The sequence below is a fragment of the Corapipo altera genome, unplaced genomic scaffold (genome assembly GCF_003945725.1).
Source record: "Corapipo altera isolate COAL_440 unplaced genomic scaffold, ASM394572v1 262, whole genome shotgun sequence".
Classification (NCBI taxonomy): domain Eukaryota; kingdom Metazoa; phylum Chordata; class Aves; order Passeriformes; family Pipridae; genus Corapipo; species Corapipo altera.
The window spans coordinates 38,676-57,984 of record NW_020885118.1 but is presented as its reverse complement, the minus strand read 5'-3'; the positions used below and the strand labels follow the sequence as shown (position 1 = coordinate 57,984).

The 19,309-nt window shown below is 51.1% G+C and overlaps 1 protein-coding gene across 1 annotated transcript; it reads right to left on the bottom strand.

The window, feature by feature from the left end:
• Positions 1-7,311: 7,311 nt before the first annotated feature.
• Positions 7,312-19,309, bottom strand: MKS1 (Meckel syndrome, type 1). Its single transcript, XM_027669940.1, has 17 exons — positions 19,206-19,309; positions 18,917-19,133; positions 17,969-18,124; positions 17,457-17,554; positions 17,131-17,259; positions 16,708-16,812; positions 15,853-15,961; positions 14,915-14,971; positions 14,215-14,257; positions 13,660-13,722; positions 12,415-12,485; positions 11,511-11,574; positions 9,932-10,039; positions 9,278-9,411; positions 8,521-8,603; positions 8,334-8,431; positions 7,312-7,879 (listed from the first exon to the last, which is right to left on the bottom strand). Exons 1-17 carry the CDS (start codon positions 19,307-19,309, stop codon positions 7,773-7,775), a joined length of 1,746 nt encoding a protein of 581 aa, XP_027525741.1. The 3' UTR covers positions 7,312-7,772.

Genomic DNA, 19,309 nt, shown 5'->3' with positions numbered 1-19,309 from the left:
CCCGCACTGTCCCTCACCCCCTCTCACCCCGCACTGTCCCGCACTGTGACCCCTCCGCGGGTGCGGGTCCCTCTCTGGGACGTGGCGCCCCCTCGCGGCCTCAGCGGGGACATGCGGGGTCGGACCCCGGTACCCCCGGGCCCCCTTCCCGCTCCTCCGGGAGAGCTCAGACCGCAGGGACAGCCCCGCCGGGGTCCGCCAGAGCCGCCCCAGCGTTCCCGTGCTGTCCCACGCTTGTTTTTTCCCTGACTTATTAGGCTCCATCCCTTTCCCACTTTTTCTTTCTCTCTAAAATATCCCATAATAAACTCCGTGCAGTCCTCCACATCCCAAGTGTGTTCCCTGCTCCCAGACAGCCATCGCCCCACTTTCTCCAACAGGTGCCCTCACAGCAGGACCCTGGGCTGAGCCTCTGCCCGGACAGGGTGTCACCTCCTCGAGTCCCTCCACACTCACCCTTCCCCAAGGCAGGTGAGAAGGATGAAGCCTTCCAGACCCAGCTCTCTGTCCTCACCTCTCCCCAGAGCCAGGACACCACACTCTGGCTGTCCCAGCTGAGACTGGGGATGGGTCTGACCATGCTTTTTTCCATCACCACACTGGAGCACGTTCCCCTGATAGAGCAAACAGCTCATCTTGCCTGTGGCCCCACACTCAGCTCCCTCCACGCTGCCACAGCTCAACACGCTGGGTGGATCTCCAGTACTAACACGGGGCTGCCAGAGCAGGGACCCTCCAGCAGGACAGGTCAGCACCCTCCTCCACACAGGACCTTGAGCAGGACCACCCCACCTCCACCTGAAGGACCTTTTTAGCCAAATCCCATTGAGAGGCTCCCAGTTAAACATTTTCCTCCTCTCCCAAGCTTCATGGAGTACCATGAAAGGCAGCATTCCCACTTTGCAAGGTTCCTGCCTGCTACACAACACCCTTCCCTACTTCCAGTCCCAACAGCTTCCCACCTCCAGGGAGGATGCAGGTCCCCTCCGTGCTGGGTGCCACCACCCACCTCAGGTTGCTCTGCTGTGTGGCAGAGGCTGGGACAAGGGACACAGCAGCTTCTGACACCAAGAACTGTGACAGGGCTGGGGGTGTGACCCCCCCAAGGGCCCTGGGTTCATGTGGGCTCCTGGAGGGGGTCAGGCAGCTCCTCACCCGTGCCTTGAGCAACAGGGGCTGCAAACCCAGGGAGTCAGAGGCACAGCTCCCTGGAACAGTGCCTGCAGCACTCAGCGTATTGATGGGCTTTCAGGTGAGTCAGGCAGCCCAAAATGCAGCAGAGAAACCCGAGGACACATGAGGAATTACAGAAGTGTTTTGAGCAGAGGCTGCAGGAGGATGGCTGGTGCAGCTGCGGTGGATCCAAAATCGATCCTGCCGTTCCTAAGGACTTCCATCAAAGAGACAGGACCACGACTGTTGATGGAAAAAAGAGCTCAGGCACACACAACAGGGTGCAGAATTAATCCTCACCAGAAACACAGAGAAAAGCAAGGGCTTGGCTAGGAGTGAGGATGACAGTGTGGACACAATGGAAATCCAGAGCTTTGCTGCAGCTCAGAAACCACCTGAAGCTCCTCATTCATTCATTTTGCAGCCGCTGCTGTCACTTCAGGGACACTATTGCCTATAGAGGCAGAGGACAGAAATCCTGGAGCAGCTGCTAGAAGTAATTTGTCGAGGAATAGACTGGAAAGCTGTTCAGGGAGGGACAGACCGGAGCCACTGAGCACAGCAGGGCTGGGGAAGCCAGGGAGGAGTTCTCACTGCCAAGAACACAGGCCAAGTCCTGTGGCAAGGGAGAGACAGGATCTCAGAGGCAAGGCAGGGATGAGGCCCACCCCTGCACCCCACTGCCCGTGCCCACAGGGATGTGCCAGGGAGGGCAGAAGCAGCGCAGGGAAAGGCCCCTACGACCATAGTCAGAAGCGGATCCAGCTGGAAGTTGCCTCTCCCTGCACAAGGGGAGCAGGGATGATGCCAGTGGCCATTGCTCCAAATGCTTGTCTCCATGCCAACAGCCATTAAAAAGTCACTTTTGGACAGCTAACATGGGCTGTAATCCCTTGTGCCCAAGGACAGGAGGATATTGTGCCATGCCTTTTCTGAGGACAGGACTCCTGGGGCCAATTCATATCAGGAAACGGGGATTGGGAGGAAGGAGAGCCATGCCACAACCTGCAGATTTTGAGGCAGGACACCCAGAAAGGCATTGGGAAAGTATAGAAGATCTGTGCCCTGTCAGCCTGGACTGACTGAAAAAGTCAAAACAGGACAGGAGAAGGGAAAGGAAGAAGGAGAGGTGACCAAGGGGAAGAGGGAGAGCACATCTATGGTGGAAAAAGTTGGACATTGGAAGTGCTCAGTGTTTCCAGCAGCAGCAGGAAACTGTGGCCTCCATCTGGTCTCTCATTCCCAATGACATGTCCAGAGCTGTAAGAGCATCATGGTGCTCACAAGTACATGAGCAGAGGGAACAAGATCTCCCAGGCAGTGGCAGTGTTGGACGGGAACCCCTTGGAGAAACAGTAACCACCTGGCAGGAATCAGGGGCTCCCTCCTTCTCCTCACACCTCCAGCAGCAGCCTGACAACAGGCACAAGCTGCCACTGCCAGTGTTCTGCACAGGAAAATAAAACATGTGACAGGGATGATCTGTAGTCTCTATCTTCATGTAAGGAACAGGCTGAAAAACAGTCACAGTGATGCTGCCTGAAGGAAAGCCGGGGACTAGACCTTGATGTCCAGCTCGACCTTTCTGGCTTTCTAAGGTCACATTAAGTCATGGGAAACCCACCTTTCCCACCTTCCCAAAGGATGATCCTCTCATTCTCAGGTCTGCAACTTGAAACAACCTGAATTACACACCTCCAAGACAAGTTTCACTTTCACACATTGTAGAAATCCTCCCAACTGTTGTGAAAGTCAGATGATTTTATTTTTAAGTACAAGAACTTGTGAATAAATTATAGCGAAGTCTGATTCCGTCAGTCCTTTCTGATTTTTTGTGTTACTCCAGAAAATGATTTTGACAGATGAGAGAGAAAGGGAAGCACCTCCAGCCTACACGGCACTTGGGTGCACTTAAAAACCTGCTCAAACCAAAGCAGTGAGAGAAATTCAATCAAACCAAAGCAATCATTCCAGTGCAGGAACAGGGCACATGGACACTTATTTCTTGACTGATCCGATGAAGTGGGATTTTGCTCGGGTCAGCTCTACTCTGCCTTGCATTGAAATACTGACATTAACTGCAGAGAACGTGGGCTGCACCTTGGGAGGACAATGAGCATTAATAAAATGGCAGCAGGGGGGTGAGAGGCAAAGCAACCCAGAGCTTCCCTTTGCTGCCAGGAGCCTTCCTCTGCTACTCCAACCCCGTGGCTAAAATTAAAATATATTGATCCAACAATCAGCCTCTGGTAGTTGTTTGAAAATGACCACTTAAAGCCCATGGTGCACATAAAATACTCCTCTCCCTCCCCACACACCAGGCAGAGGAAGGACAGATCTTCTGCTTGGGGCTGCAGCTCCACTGTGGACACAGCCCTGGGTCCTTCCCAAACACCCCTCCCGATGCACGCTCCAGAATCCTTCCCACACAACCCACCCAATGCACATCCCAGCATCCTTCCCCAACACCTCTCCTGGTGCATATCCCCAGGATCCTTCCCAAATACCCTTCCTGGTGCACATCCCTGAATCCTTCCCAAACACCCTTCCTGGTGCATATCCCCAGGATCCTTCCCCAACACCTCTCCTGGTGCACATCCCAGAATCCTTCCCAAATACCCTTCCTGGTGCATATCCCCAGGATCCTTCCCCAAACATCCTTTCTGATGCACATCCCAGCATCCTTCCCAAACACCCTTCCTGGTGCATATCCCCACGTTCTTCCCAAACACCCCTCCTGGTGCACATCCCTGAATCCTTCCCAAACACCCTTCCTGGTGCACATCCCCACGTTCTTCCCAAACACCCCTCCTGGTGCATATCCCCAAGATCCTTCCCCAACACCCTTCCCGGTGCACATCCCAGCATCCCAGCATCCTTCCCAAAGGAAGGATGCATCTCCTAGCACACATCCCCAGCCCTGGGATGGGGCCAAGCCAAAGGAGCAAGGAGGTTTCCTAGCAAGTCCCTAGTTTGGAGTTACCACAGCCCAAATCTTCCTCGAAGGAGAGCAATCCCATTCCTGCGGTCTGACTTTGGTGGGAAGCTGTTCCCATCACGTGAATGACTCATCTCTAGCTTTTCTTTTTCTGTTACATTTTCACTGGAATTTCTAATGGATGCTGATTGTCACTGACAACTGCCCACAGCCTTTCTACCCACCATTCCTACCATTCCCTTTTGTTTGCACAGCTCATGGAATGAGACCCCAGAAGACCCGAGGGGCTCCTGCCCCCACGCACCCACAGTGCTGGTGAGGCTGCAGGATTCAGACTCAGACTGAGATGCCCATTCAGCTGGCAGTTCAGCTGGCATTCAAAAACCCATCACAGCTTCAGTGTGCCCAAAGTAAGAAGCAGACAAAGCCCCAGAGAAACCAGCTATGCTGCTGGAGCTGGTGTTGCCAGAGCAGGGGGGCTGCTGGCCACACACTGGGACAGAGACCCCCAGGTCTCACTGCCAGACCCACTACTCTGGGCCCTGCAAGAGTCTGCAGCAATACCTGTGCCTGCTGCAAAGGCTCCTCCTGCCCTCCAGCCTCCCTCCACCTTCAGTTCTGGGCTCCCCTGTTCCATTAACTCGTTCCCATCTACCCTAAGCTCTTGTGCACCCACAATGGTCCTTCCTCTCCCTTCTCCTGCCAAGTTTCCTTGCACAGGCACCCCTCCAGTGTAAACTGTAGGGACATTTCTGGGCAGGAAGCTCCTCATGGCTCCAGAGAGGGCACTGGGCTCCCCTCCTGCCTGTCCCCACAGCCATCTCCTATTCCATCTCCTGTTCCAGCTGTGCCCATCTGGTGGATGCACGACCCCAATCCAGCCACAGAATCGTAGAATCACAGAATGGCTTGGGTTAGAAGGGACCTTAAAGATCATCTAATTCCAATCCTCCTGCCATGGGCAGGGACACCTTCCACTAGCCCAGGTTGCTCCAAGCCCCATTCAACCCGGCCTTGAACACTTCCAGGGATGGGGCAGTCACAGCTTCTCTGGGCAACCTGTGCCAGGGCCTCACCACCCTCACAGGGAAGAATTTCTTCCTAATATCCAATCTAAACCTACTCTCTGTCAGTGTGAAGCCATTCCCTCTTGTCCTGTCATTCCAAGCCCTTGTAAATAGTCTCTCTCCATTTTTCTTGTTGTCCCCCTTCAGGTACTGGAAGGTCACAACTGGGTCACCCCAAAGCCTTCCCTTCTCCAGGCTGAACAACCCCAATTCTCTCAGCCTCTCCTCGTGCCAGAGGTGCCCCATCCCTCTGACCATCTCCTGTTCCAGCTGTGCACACCTGGTGGATGCAGGACCTCCCCTCCAGCCTGGCTCCCTTGGCAGGCTCAGAGCACAAATGCCAGTTGTGATTAAAAGATCAGTGACATTTCCATACATGTACATGTATATGGAAATTTGCTAGTTTAATTTATAAAAGGGCAAATTCAAAGAACATTTGCTGAAGGCTCTCTCCAAACCAGCTTTTATCAGCACCACTTTATTCTGTCAAGCCAAAGAGGCTACAAGCACGAAGGTGAAGAACTGCAAACAATCTCTTACTTTGGAAGGATTGCTTGCTTGGTTCTAATAATTTTTAATTTCTAAATTTTCCTCTCTCGGGTTTCTGCAAGATTTTACACTATTCACAGTTTTAAGTAGCAAAATAATATCATTATGTAAATCTTACTGCATCTCTGTGTAACCCTAGCACTCAATACACCAAATCCTGCCATATAACTGTGCTGGGCAATGAGTCAAGAACCTGATCTCATCCAAAAATTCCACCTGATATGATCTGCCATTGGCATAATCTCAATCAGAAAGGTGTTTTTTTGCTTTATTGATTAAAAAACCGTTTCTCTTAACCTTGTAACTCCACCCTGAGAAGGGTCTCAAGAGAGATGAAGTTCAGCTATTGGTGATAAGCACCACAAAAACACCCAGAAGGAAATTAAGATTTGCATGTAATAAACACACTAGGCCACGACATGAATGATGATTACAACAGATAAGGAGTGTTACATACTCACTGAATGCTTTTCATCCTGGGTCAGTCGTTACAGGCCATGACAGCACACACAGAGCTCAGTTCTGCTGCTCCAGCTCCAGGCAGTGCCTCCACAGCCACCAGACACATCCCCCAGCTCCAGGCTGAGGACACTGCTCTGCCACAAAGGCCATGCTTCCAAAATATCCTGGCAGCCTCTCCATCAAAAGGAGGTGCAGAAGGCAAGGAAAGTGAGGAAAAATCCCCTTATAATTGAAATTGCCAGGTTCAAGCTGCCAGATAGATTGAGGAATTATGACAAAGGTCAAGAAGAAACAAATTCTGACTCCTTTTTGGAGTTTGTTTTCCCAGTGAAGGCTGAGGCAAGCTCAAAATGGCAGGAAGGGAGTGAGGAAGACAACAGAGCACTGGGGAGGAGGGGGATGTTCTAACAACACCATACATGGCTGCAACCACAAGTCTCATGTTCCCTGTGAAGGAGGAACGAGCAGAGCAAGAGGAGGATGGTCATTTCTTATTTCATATCATGTCTGTGAATTCTAAATTCACAGACACATTCAGACCTGCACAGTCTCAGCCTGAGATTTTTCTTCCCATCCTTTATGTTTGGAACAGATGAGAACACGTGGAAATGTGACTGGTGCACAAACCAACACAGCACTGTCAGTTTGAAGAGAGCCTCACTCCTCTGAACTTGAGAGAGGAATAATAACAGGGGGAAAAAATGAGAAAAGAACAGAAGAAAGTGGGTACACACAACAAGCTTCCCCAGGAAGCACCACAGTGCTCTGCAGTCAGAGAAGGAACAACAAAGCAGAGCTCAAATGAACAGCTCAAGCAGTTCAAAGTTCAGCTGCTGTGCAAATGTTATCACCTGCTCTCGCTGCCTGCAAACCTGCCAGCCCCAGCCAATGCCCTGTGATGAGCCAAGGGGAATGTGTGTGTTTTCAATTGTATTCCTGAACAAAGAATCCTCCTGCTCATCACTGCAGAGCCAGAACTTATGGGCACACACAAGGAAATGCAGAATGTAACCCTTCTGCCCAGTCCCCCATCCATCAGATGTCCTTCCCTTGCTTTCATTTCATATATTCCATGTGGAATAGAGCTCTCTCTCTAGGAATGAATCAGTCTTAAGGCAGAGGTGGATGAATTCATTTTACTATTGATTGCCCTATACACAATAGCTAACAATTATCAGCACTTCTCAAGAAGTTATCTACTCATTTCATTAGTATCAAACAGCATCCCTTAACACCACTCTCTTCTTTAAGAAGAAAACTAAATTTACCAAGTCATGTCAATTTTTCTCATTATTCACTACTCAATCCCTGAAAAAGGTGTTACAGGGTTCACAGGTCCCATGTCAGTATTTCACTCTGCTCAGCAGAAATGTGAACAATTGGCTGTATTGTTACAGCCTGGTAACAAAGGGCCTTGAAAGAAATGTGCTCCTTCCACAGGTACCTGAGGAAATGCAAAGATTCTGGGTCTGGAGGTGCTACAGACTCCTTCCCCCATCCAGGGAAAACAACAAAGGAAGGGCTTCTGAAGCTTCCAGGCACTGTGACTGCTGCTGAGGGAGCTTGTGTTGGAGGGAGGATGCTCACAGGTCCTGTGTCTGGGGCATGGAGGAGGCAGAAGGGCTGATGAGATCCTGAGGAAGGCTCTCCCGTGCTTCCTGCATCCGGCGCCGTGCCCGCTGGAAGGCCTCTACAACACAGAGGTGACAGCAGGACAGAATGCATCAGACAGCCTCAGGGACAGGCAGGGATGTGTCAGCTCTCCTGGTGCAGGAGTCCCACTTCCTACGACTAAGTAAAAGCACCTGGCCTGTGCTGCTCCCTGTTCTCCAGCACTGTCTTTGCTCTGTGCACAGTGGAATTAGGGACAGGGCCAGTGCCTCAGTGCAACCAGCTGTGTTCAGTGCCAGGCAAGACTGGGCAGCCCAGTCTGTGCCCTCACACAGTGGTTATCCCTCCTGCCTGCTCAGAGCTGATGCCTCCTGAAGTTTCCAGCTTAGAGCAGAATATTAAACCTCTGTACTCTGAGAGCTCACAGGGAGGGGAATTACCCCCACAGTAATGGATTCTCTTGAAATATCCTGCCCACTCTGTAAGAAGGGAGCACAAGTGAGCCAAAGTGAGAACAACACCAAAGGCCCTACCCAGAACGTTGTAGACAGAGCTCTGCTGGCTGAAGCCTCCCAGCCGGTCCAGTACGCTCTGCATGCGCTGCCTCAGGGCACTGCTCTCCAGAAAGGCTCTGCACAGAAGCACAGCAGGATCAGGTCAGGGCTGCCAGAGCACCAGCACAAGAGATGGAGCTCCTGGAGCTCCCTTTGCTGCACTTACTTGGACTGCTGCAGGCAGTACAGCCGGAACGTGACGCTCCCCGTGGTCTCTGTCCGGAAACCAAAGCGGCTCAGGCGCTTCCCCTGCAGGGATGGCACAGGTTAGAGCAACCCCACAATGAAAACAGGAGCACAAACTCCTGTGTGCAGTCTCTCCCTTCCCTGTGAGGTCAGAAAGAAGGGCAGATAGTTCCAGGCCGTGCTGAGGGCAGGACCACTTGCAAGCCAAGAGTGCAGTGCTGGGGGAAGTTTTCAAGAACTGCATCAGGGCTTGTTCTCACACAAAGCTGGCACTAAACATCACCTTTGCTCATTACAGCACCATGCACCTCTGCAGTTTTCTTAAGATCATGAAGTTTCTGCCTGCCTCACACCCATTGGCTTCTCACTTGGGGAAGCCATTCCAGGCACAGTACAGCCCAGATTCCTCACAGAAACCCAGGAGTCTGTAGCTGGTGCTAAACGCTGATTTGACACTTTGCAGACAGGGGTAAGTCAAAGCTTTGGTCCATGCTTCCCCACTTCTCTAAGATGCTCACCCCTCAGAAGGCACAGCTCTGCCTCAGCACTTGCCCATTCCTCTGTTCAGAACCACAAGTCTCACAGAGGAGACATTTCTTTAGTGAGAAGGACAGGACCACCAGATCATCCTTGTTCAAATCTGGTCCAGGCTGTCTACAGATCCTGAACCTGAGACCATAATGTACCGTTTCCCAGCATGAGAGCACCTTGGAAGTGCTCCCTGCAGCTGAGCCCACCTTGAAGGTCGATGGTACCCGGACATAGGTTAAGTCCTCCAGCTCAGGAGATCCCCCAATGAAAAACCTCCTCATCTCAGCCACTGTCCCCAGCTCCACGGGGCGCCAGGTAGGGATGGTGAGCTCGTGGACACCTGGGCCAGGACAAGAGGACAGCTTAGGTGCTGTGACCAGTGATCTGTTCAGAGTCACAGAGGGAAGCATGCTGACCCAAACCACAGCTGGCTGGAAATGAAAACACTGCACACTATCAAAAATGTTCTACAAACATTTTCCACCATGAGTCAGCCCCTTCCAATCACACAGCCAGCGCTGAAAGTACTCCCTGTCCACCAGGAGCGTCTCCTCACAACACCCAGGTCACCCCCAGATCCCATGTGGGACACAAAGTGATGTGCAGTATCACCCCAGAGCTTCATCACACCACATTTTGTGATGGAACCACCAAAGGAGCAAGGACAGCAACACATGATGTGCCTCGAAATAAAGGCAGAATGGTGCAGGATGCATCCCATCCTTCTTTGCTGCCCCTCAGACACCTAATTACCCCCTTCAGTGCACTGAACCCCTGGGACCAGCTGAATTCATTCCCAAAAGAACTACTCAACTCCTTCTCCCAGACAATTAAAACAATGCCCCAAGGATGTTTTTTACCTGGAGATGCTGGCAGCACCAAGGACCCGTATCCTTCCACACGATACCTCTGCCAGAAATCCAGGGATAGGACCTCGAAGTAGAGAACAGGCCACTGAGGGAGACTGTCTGCAAGGAGGGGAGCAGGTCACAGCTTTGTGAAGGAGATTATCACTGAGAAACAAAATGCTAAATGTCCAACACCACTAGTAGGAAGTCAAAGAATCAGAGAATCATTTAGGTTGGAAAAGACCTCCCAGGTCATCGAGTCCACCCTGTGACCCATCACCACCCTGTCCCCCAGCCCAGAGCACTGAGTGCCACATCCAGTCATTCCTTGGACACCTCCAGGGATGGGGACTCCACCACCTCCCTGGGCAGCCCCTTCCAATGCTGTCAAGCCCTTTCCTAGAAGAAATTCTTCCTAATATCCAACCTGAACCTCCTCTGGCACAACTTGAGGCCGTTCCCTCTGGTCTTGCCCCTTGTTCCCTGGGAGCAGAGCTCGACCCCCCCTGGCTCCCTCCTCCTGTCAGGGAGTTGTAGAGAGTGAAAAGGTCCCTCCTGAGCCTCCTTTTCTCCAGGCTGAGCCCCTCCAGCTCCCTCAGTTGCTCCTCACATGACTTATGCTCCAGACCCTTCACCACATCTGTTCCCTTCTCTGGACACAATCCAGCACCCTTCTACCACAGTCATTTTTGTATTTCTTCTACAAGGATTTACGGTTGATTATTTTCCCCTGTAAAAGCTGAACCCTCAGATTTGAGGATGAGAACAGAATTATTGAAGTTAAAAATTAGGGAGAATCTTTAACAGCAAGTCCAAACTCGGTCCTCAATAATTTGAGCAGACAAGACAATCTTTCATGAATGATCTGATGCCAACTGGGGGAACCTGTTTATCTCTGACCTTTCCCAACATTACTGGGGGATTATTAACCTGGATTCTCCTACATCTCTCCAAGCATTTCTTTTTTCCACAAAGAAATAAACTCATTGTGTTTCTTCTGTAGGTTGAAAATTCATCAGTGCTGGTTGAATACCCAAATCCAAACTGTACACTGGATTCAAGTGGCAAGGCAGGCCACAGAGCTGTCCCTAGCAATTGCATCCACAGAGCAATGGGATGGGTGAGGGAGCAGCAGGAACAGGCAGCAGAGAAGCCCAGTTTAAAACAGAGCTGAAGTTTCAAAGTGACATGAACTATACAAGGATTACACAGGTCACTGAGCTTGTCTACAAACATAAGACTCAGCACAGGGTTTAAGTTGTGTACAAAAAAGCTGCCTGGTTCTCCTGCTGCAGCATCCCAGGAACAGCAACACAGCCCAGCACGCCAGGTTTTGGGACAGATAAACCAAGATCCAAGTGGTTTTGCAACTGGAGAAAGCTGCCTGCAGCAGGTCAACATCAATGGATCCATACAAATGCTAATGGATTCCTGGGCAGGGCAAACAGGGATGTGTCTAGGGGCTGTGTGGTGACAGGGTGAACCTTTGCTGAACCAGAAACATCTCCCTCTGTTCCTTCATCCCCAACAGGCCAGACAGCAGGATGGGTGCACTGGAGTCAAAGGATTTCAGAGTAACAAGGAAACACACCTTCATCTTCTAGGGTGTAAAACATCTCCACAGTGAAGGGGTAGCAAAAGTATGCCACCTTATCCTGGAAGAGGAACAGGACAGAGATCAGATTCCTGGACAAGAGAATTCATCACCAGCATTGCAGGGAGCAGAGAAAGCAGGGAGAAAGGAACTAATGGTGGAAAGCAGGTAATGATGCCCAAACATGACCAATCAATCCCACTAACAAACACCTGGCTGCAGGATGGACCTGGATACACTCCCTAGTGCCATGTGGATGGAACAGGCTGTTAAAAATAATGGAAAAGGGGAATGAGTAACACACCTCAAATGACAGCTCAGTCACTTGCATAACTACTGAACTGCCACAACCTCTACAGGAGCCAAGCAGACTACCTCAAACAATGGTATTATTGAAATGTTGTATGATAATTGTTTCTGTAATATGCAAACTAGATCACATAAAAGACATCAAAAAGCTGATAAAATTCAAATTTTCTAGGAGAGGAGCTGGAGACAGAACAGAACCAACTTCCCAGATAAGAATTCATTTTGGGAAATCAGTGTAGAGACTGTGTGCATTCCTGCCCCAGGCAAGCCAGAACAATGATTTGTTAACTCAGAGCATTGGAGAACACAAAAATCAAAGCTCCAAAGGAAACCAGTCATCCAGAAGGAAGAAAAAAGTGAGGTTTCAGAAACTTCTTTGGAGTAGCTTTATTTGATTTAGTTTTACTTGGACAGTAGCCCCCTGGAAAAATGGCAAGTGTAATTAGAATGAGGAGAATCCCAAACATGCTCTGCTCTTGAAAGGAGCTATCAAGTCAGGACCTTTGCTGGTCCTTTGCTGTAGTTTGTTACACATGTTCCACTCCAGAGACTGCCTGTTCAAACTGCTCTGCAGATCTGAAAGTGTCCTTACCCAGCCCACTTTCTTGGTGGTGCAGGTCTGTGTCACTCCTGAGAGCTGCTGGAATGGGGGGCTTGACCACTCTGAGGGGAGAGGAGAAGGTGAACACAGTGGTGAAGGCTTGGGGTGAGACCAAACTCACAAACCAGAGCAGCTCAAAGGACAGTGTCAGTCTCCAGTGACTGGGGAAACAAGTAACAACACCCACATGGAATTTCACAGAATCCCAGAATCACTGAGGTTGGAAAAGACCTCTCAGGCCATCGAGTCCACCCTGTGCCCAATGCCCACCTTGTCCCCCAGCCCAGAGCACTGAGTGCCATGGCCAGTCATTCCTTGGACACCTCCAGGGATGGGGACTCCACCACCTCCCTGGGCAGTCCCTTCCAGTGCCTGACCACCTTTTCCATGAAGAAATTCTTCCTAATATCCAACCTCAACCTCCCCTGGCACAACATGAGGCTGTTTCCTCTTGTCCTGTCCCTTGTTCCCTGGGAGCAGAGCCTGAACCCCCTCGGCTCCCCCCTCCTGTCAGGGAGTTGCAGAGAGTGAAAAGTTCACCCCTGAGCCTCCTTTTCTCCAAGCTGAGCCCCCCCAGCTCCCTCAGCTGCTCCTCATACGACTTTTCCCTTGGCATGTCCCACCCTGTCCTGTTCCAGCCACTGGCTGCTCCTCAGAACACCCTGAACTCTCCATGAAAAGCACCAACTCATCTCAAGAGCAAAGCAGAACCTCAACTAAATGTACTGAGTAGCAGCAGCAGTCTCTCTTTGGATAAACATCCAGGTATAACCAGAGAGGGGAGCCAGAGCCACAGCTCCAGGGGACCTGAACATGCAGCAGGATGTGCATGTCAGTGCTGGGAGCCTTATTTATCCATCAAAATGGAATATGTCAGAGTCAGCACAAAACAGGATGGTGAGCAGTGAAATCAGACAAGGTCAGTGCTGTGATGGAGAGGACAGGAAGGCTGTTCTCTGCAGGACAAGGAATGAACTTTGGACAGACTGCTGACCACTACCACCTCTGTGTCCCAGTCTGAGCTGGAAGTGATGAGAAGGAAGATGCTACTTTCTCCCAGGCCTGAGTTTAGTTCAAACAGTTGAGTTCTGCCATTTTAGCTCTGAAGACCTCTGACTAGATCCCAACCCCAGCATCAGCTTTTGCTGACTCCCAGCAGATATGGTCTGACAGAGGAGCCAAAGCCTGTTTTATTCCTCAAACTGTTGTGATGTGGCTGGAAATGGGAATACTTACGGTTAGGAAGCTCCAGGAAGAAATGCACATAAAGGTTGTCATACTCATAGCCTTGAGCTGAAACTGAGAAGAAGAGAGAATGAACTTCAGCTGTTTGCTTCAACACAAACTCCTTCAGCAGTCGCTGCAGACTTTGGGAGAGCCAGCACCAATAACCTGTTACTGCTGGAAGCTGGAAAAAGCCAGGAGATGATCCTCAGATAAGATTCCCTCTCCAGACTAGCCCTGTCTCCATATCACTAACCATATGAGGGAGGTCACATGTTTAACTGGTTTCTTTGGGAAGTTAATAGAGATTATAGCAATCTGCTCTCCTCTTCTTGAGATCTAGGTCTTCCTAGAACAGCTGCAGCATTTGTAACCTGCATCCTGTAAATGCCTCTCAAGGGCTTAGTCTGCAGAAATAGGGAGGAGAAGAAGGAAGTAAAGGATTCTAGGGAGACAATCACCTATTCTGAACCAGCCTACGATCCAAGAATCCTTGGACCATTCATAGTCTCAGCCATCCCAGCACACCCATATTTGCCCCTATCACTGTTTAGAATAAGGACTCACCTATTTCTCCATTCACAAAAAGTCTGAGAGTACCAGGAAGAGGCTGAAAAAACAAGCAGATAAACAAGACAAAAGAGCTCAGTGACCACTGGTGGAACCTCAACAATCCTTTCCCAACAGCCTCTCACACCAGTATTTCATGGATATCCTGACAGGAATGATGGCCAGGGAGTGAACAGTCCCTCTGGAGAAAGGCTCTAAAGACATCAAATCCCCCAAATCCCAGACTGCAGGAGTTCACTATTACATAAATAAGTTTCTTACAGACTTCAAGATGGATATAACATGCAGTGAAAAGTCACTTGCAGAAATCATAGTCCTGTTTCTCCTGTCATGTTTCTGCACTTACCCAGGGTGGGGGAGCAGGGGGAAGCACAGGACGAGCTGGGACACTCTATCAAAGTACTGGAAAGTTCAACTTTCACACTTTGGCAAACAAAATTTGAACAAAAAAAAGATTGCAGTTTGGGTAATTCAGTGAAAAGGGAAACTATGAATGAGTCTGGGGGTGAAAGGGGCTGTTAACTTGCATAAAGTGGCACATAAAAGTTTTTGACACTTGAGAAGTTAATAGCAATCACTGCCCCAGAATGAAACAGTCTCTGGAGACTGTGGTGCAAGTGGCAGCCACGTGAGCCAGGTCACCAGTCCCCAGGGCCAGCAGAGGCTCCAGTCCCTGCCAGCAGCCTCTGGAACTCACCATTTCAAACTCTGAGCCCACGAGCCCATTGAGGTAATCCCTGTGCCGACCGTAGAGCTGGAAACACACACAACAACAACGACAAAAAAGTGGGCTTGGAATATACTGATTGTTACTTAGCACAAAAATTGTAGTGGGTATCATTTAAACTCAACTTAAATTGCTGCCAGGCTTAGCATACGTGGGGTTTAATTGTTACAGCACATAAAGAGAATGTAAGGATCCAATAGAACAAGGATGCATAACTGCTAACCCCTGCACAGAATTTCAGCTTCAGAAAAGATCTTCTCAAAGGCCAATTTTAAGGGATAAAAAGCTCTGAAGAATCAGATCTTAAGTGGCATCTTAAAAACACAGGCACAAACTATTCCAATGAAGTCAACAGAAAGAGATCAGCATAGGGAAATCACAGTTTCCTTGGTGAGCACAAAAATAATAAGGGAATGTACAAATGAAGAACTAAAATATTAAGTACTTCTATAAACTGTCATAGCCAAATAGGCAACTCAGAAAGATCGAGGCATGAAATGATATCCCAATATCCTGGGACATAATGGGTAACAAGAAATCAGTCAACAAATATACAGGCAGCAAGAGAAAGATCAAGGGAAGAATCTGCCCACTGCTCAAAATGGAAAGAAAAACACTGGCAGGTGACATAAGGAAGGTACGAATTTGGGTGGTTTCTTGCATCAGTTCTCACTCCATAGATCACTGCAGGCAGGGCCAGGACAACAACAGACAAGGTGTCCATAAGGTATGAAGCAGTCAGGGAGTGTTTGTCTGAGTTCTAAAATTCCTGGGCATGATGAGGCTCCCTGCCAGTGACATTTTGTCACCTCAGGTGTGCACAGCACTAGCAGTTACATCTGCCAGGAGGGTCTGGCAGTGCCTCTGTCACTCAGAACCAGTGAACACGCTCAGTGGCCGGTCCTTACGTCTCTGAACATGCGCTGCTCACGCTCCTCCTCCTCTGGCTGCACCTGGGCAGAGGCATTCTCGATGGTGTATTCCCACACCTCTCGCTTCTCTCCATCCAGCTCGATCCTGCAGCACCCCAAAACACATGGGAAAAACTCCTCCATTATGCAGGGAATAGGCACAGGCATCGACAGGGCTCTCCTGACCCAGCAGTGTCCCCTGACCCAGCAGTGTCCCCTCCACCAGGCCTCTGCAGTGAGACAAAGGCACTCACAGCCCTCTCCTCGCTCCCAAGGGCACTCACAGCCCTTTCCTTCCTCCCAGGTGCCTGCCAGCATCATTCCCTCAAAAAGGGAGACTCATTTGTGTCTGGCATATACGTAACATAATTTTACAAGGGGATGTAGTGATAGGACAAGGGGGAACAGCTTCACACTGACTGCGGGCAAGGGTTAGATATTGGAAGAAATTGTTCCCTGTGAGGGTGGGGAGGCCCTGGCACAGGTTGCCCAGAGAAGCTGTGGCTGTCCCATCCCTAGAAGTATCCAAGGCCAGGTTTGGAACAATCTGGTCTAGTGGAAGGTGTCCCTGCCCACGGCAGGGGGTGGATGGGATCTTTAAGGTCCCTTTAAACCATTCCATGATTCTATGATAACCTGCATCCCTAGGGACTGGCACCAAAGCCCCACAGTCACACATGAAGTGGCCCCAGGCACAAGGAGACAATAAGCTTTTCTTAGAAATCTCTGGAATAAATATAAAAAATATCTCTCAATTTAAGTGCTGATCCTGTGCTTGAAGGGTGATCAGGAAACAAACATTTCAGCCCCCAGTACCAGTCCCAGGAGAGGTCCCAGCCCTGTCCCACTCACCGGTAGGGTCCTTTTGTGCCAGTGAAATCAGGCTTCACAGTGATCACCCCATTGCCATCCACCTTGATTGTGCAAAGAACATGTTCATACTCTCTGTGACCAAGCCTAAAGGAAGAAATCAAGAAAACACAGCCTAAACAGAGAGCACAGACTCTCTCGTGCCCTGGAACAGCAGAGCTGGTAAAGGCACATGGAAGTACAGAAGGGAATAAACACACACATACTTTCCTAAAAGCATTTTGGAGGGATACACTCAGCTACCTCCCAAATGAGTGAGGAAAGAGGCAGAAAGAAATTGCAGCCTGGGTTACTGAGCTCTTGGAATTTTCTCCCCTTAACTAGTGAAAGAAACAGGAGATTTGAGTAAGGAGCGAAGATGGGTTTCCTTTTGGGAAAGTTAGATCTCTTCAGGATTTTACTTACTTCCCATAAGGTCCCAAGTCCCCCATGATGTACATGGTCTGGACAGGTGTGTTAATCACATGATTGTTCTTTATAAATTCTTCCGAGGGTTCCCAGGTGATGATTTTCGACTTCAGAGAACTCGCTTCTCTGTGAACAACGGAACAGCACCAGTCACAGCTCAGCTCAGCAGCATCAACCCCCCCACGACGAGGAGTCCCACTGCTGGATTCCATGTGTGACACAGCTCAAAGCCTCCCGCTCCCACAGACCAGGCTGATCCACAGCTGGGGCCCCAGCACCAGGAAACCTGCATGGGCAAGCTCTGAGCCCCAGTTTGCACTCACACTGGCCTACGGTCCTGTCTTCTCCTCCTCACATTGGCCATCCTCTCAGCCAGATACGAGGGCACCTCATGATCAGAGTCAGTTACCTTCTGGCAGAGCTGCAAGAGAAAACAGACAGGAACTAACTTAATTGTACTGGGACATCTTTCCCAAACACACCTCTCCTCTTGGAGAAGGAACAGGTATGTACACGGTCACAGGCAAGCACAAACTTCTAAATGACTGCAGAATTCCTTCACTGTTCTGGTGGCAAAGTACAGTTCACTCCACCCTGTGAGCTACCTACAGAGCAGTGCTACAAAACTGAGTCCCTCTGAGCTGTCCCAACCATTGCTCTGAAACAGGGACACCCCACTCCAAGTCTGGGGCACCAGGTGAAGCTGCTCTGCAGCAGTGCTTTCTCCTGCACTCAGGGTATCTGCCTGGCTTCTGCAGGGCCAAGAACCAACAAATGTTCCCTCTGCAGTAGGCCTGGAAGTTTTGATGGACACAGAGTAACCAGGAGCTGGTACCTCCTCTAGGTTGGTGAATCGGTCATGGTCGGTGTAGGTGAAGATGCGATAGTTCTTCCGACCTCCAGCCTTCTCCAGTTTCCGGATCTCCTCATGGTACTGCCGGTCCAGGGGAGTCTGGCAGGCTGACTCATTCAGGTACAGATCCACCTCAAACTGACAGCACCACAGGTAAAGCACAACAGCCGCCTTTCACCAGCACTGGCAGAGCCACACACACCTTTCAGCTGCGGTTTCCAAAGCCACCAGAGAGACAAGACTCTTTGGGAATCCCATCAAATAACCTGAGCTCTGGAGCAGCTCCCACACTGCTCAGGCACGTGGCAGCCAAGAGCACCCACCAATGCCCGCCTGGAAGGGCTCAGGCACAGCAGCTCACCCTGAAACAGGGGAGCCCACATGGAGGTGCAGAAAGGGTGTCAGGAATTCACCCCAGCCTGTTCAGTTCTGGGCTCCTCACTACAGGAGAGACATGGAGCTCCTGGAGGGGGTCCAGCAGAGGCTGTGAGGATGATGAGGGGACTGAGCATCTTCCTTATGAGGAAAGGCGGAGGGAGCTGGGGCTGTTCAGCCTTGAGAAGAGATGGCTGAGAGGGGACCTCATCAATGTCTATCAGTGACTGCAAGGAGGTGTCAGAGGCTGGATCAGGCTCTGCTCGGGAATGCCCAGCAACGGGACAAGAAACAACGGGCAGAAACTGATACCCAGGAAGTTTAACCTGAACATGAGGAAGAACTTCCCTGCGCAGTGACTGAGCACCGAACAGGCTGCCCAGGAGGGTGTGGAGTCTCCTCACTGGGGATATTCCAAAGCCGACTGCACACATTTCTGAGCACCATGCTGAGGGAACCATGCCTGTGCAGGGGGGGTCGGACTGGATGACCTCCGTGATCCCCTCGCACCTGACCCATTCCGTGAAGCCCCTCCCGCCCCCTCCGCGCACCCACCTGGCTGAAGAGCTTCTCCTGCCACCCCACCTCGGCCTCCTCCTCCTCGTCCTCCGGGGGCCGCCGGGCGCCCGCGGCAGAGGCCCGGATCACCGCCAGCGGCACCGCTCCCTCCCCGGCGGCGCTGCCGGCCCGGCCCGGGCGCTCGGGGCCGGCGAGCGGCGACGGCGCCTGCGGCAGGACGGGCCCGGCGGGCGCGACCCGCTGGATGCGGACCCTGCGGGGAGGGAGCGGAGCGTCAGGGCTGTGCGGGCCGCCGGGGCCGGGCCGGGGGCAAACGGGTGCTCACCGCAGGCGCAGGTTGCGGACGGGGTCCCGGGAGCGGTACACGGCGGGGTCCCGGGAGCGGCACACGGCGCCTCCCCCGCCCGGGCCCCGCACGGCGCCCGCCAT

What these genes read in the sequence shown, in the direction of transcription:
- MKS1 (XM_027669940.1), bottom strand. Translation starts at nt 19,309, where the DNA reads ATGGCGGGCGCCGTGCGGGGCCCGGGCGGGGGAGGCGCCGTGTGCCGC. An exon ending in AGCAGCGCATGTTCAGAGAC is followed by an intron (nt 14,972 to 15,852) that starts GTAAGGACCGGC and finishes GTGTGTTTCCAG; the next exon opens with CTCTACGGTCGGCACAGGGA. An exon ending in TTTTGTGAATGGAGAAATAG is followed by an intron (nt 13,723 to 14,214) that starts GTGAGTCCTTAT and finishes TCTTCTTCTCAG; the next exon opens with TTTCAGCTCAAGGCTATGAG.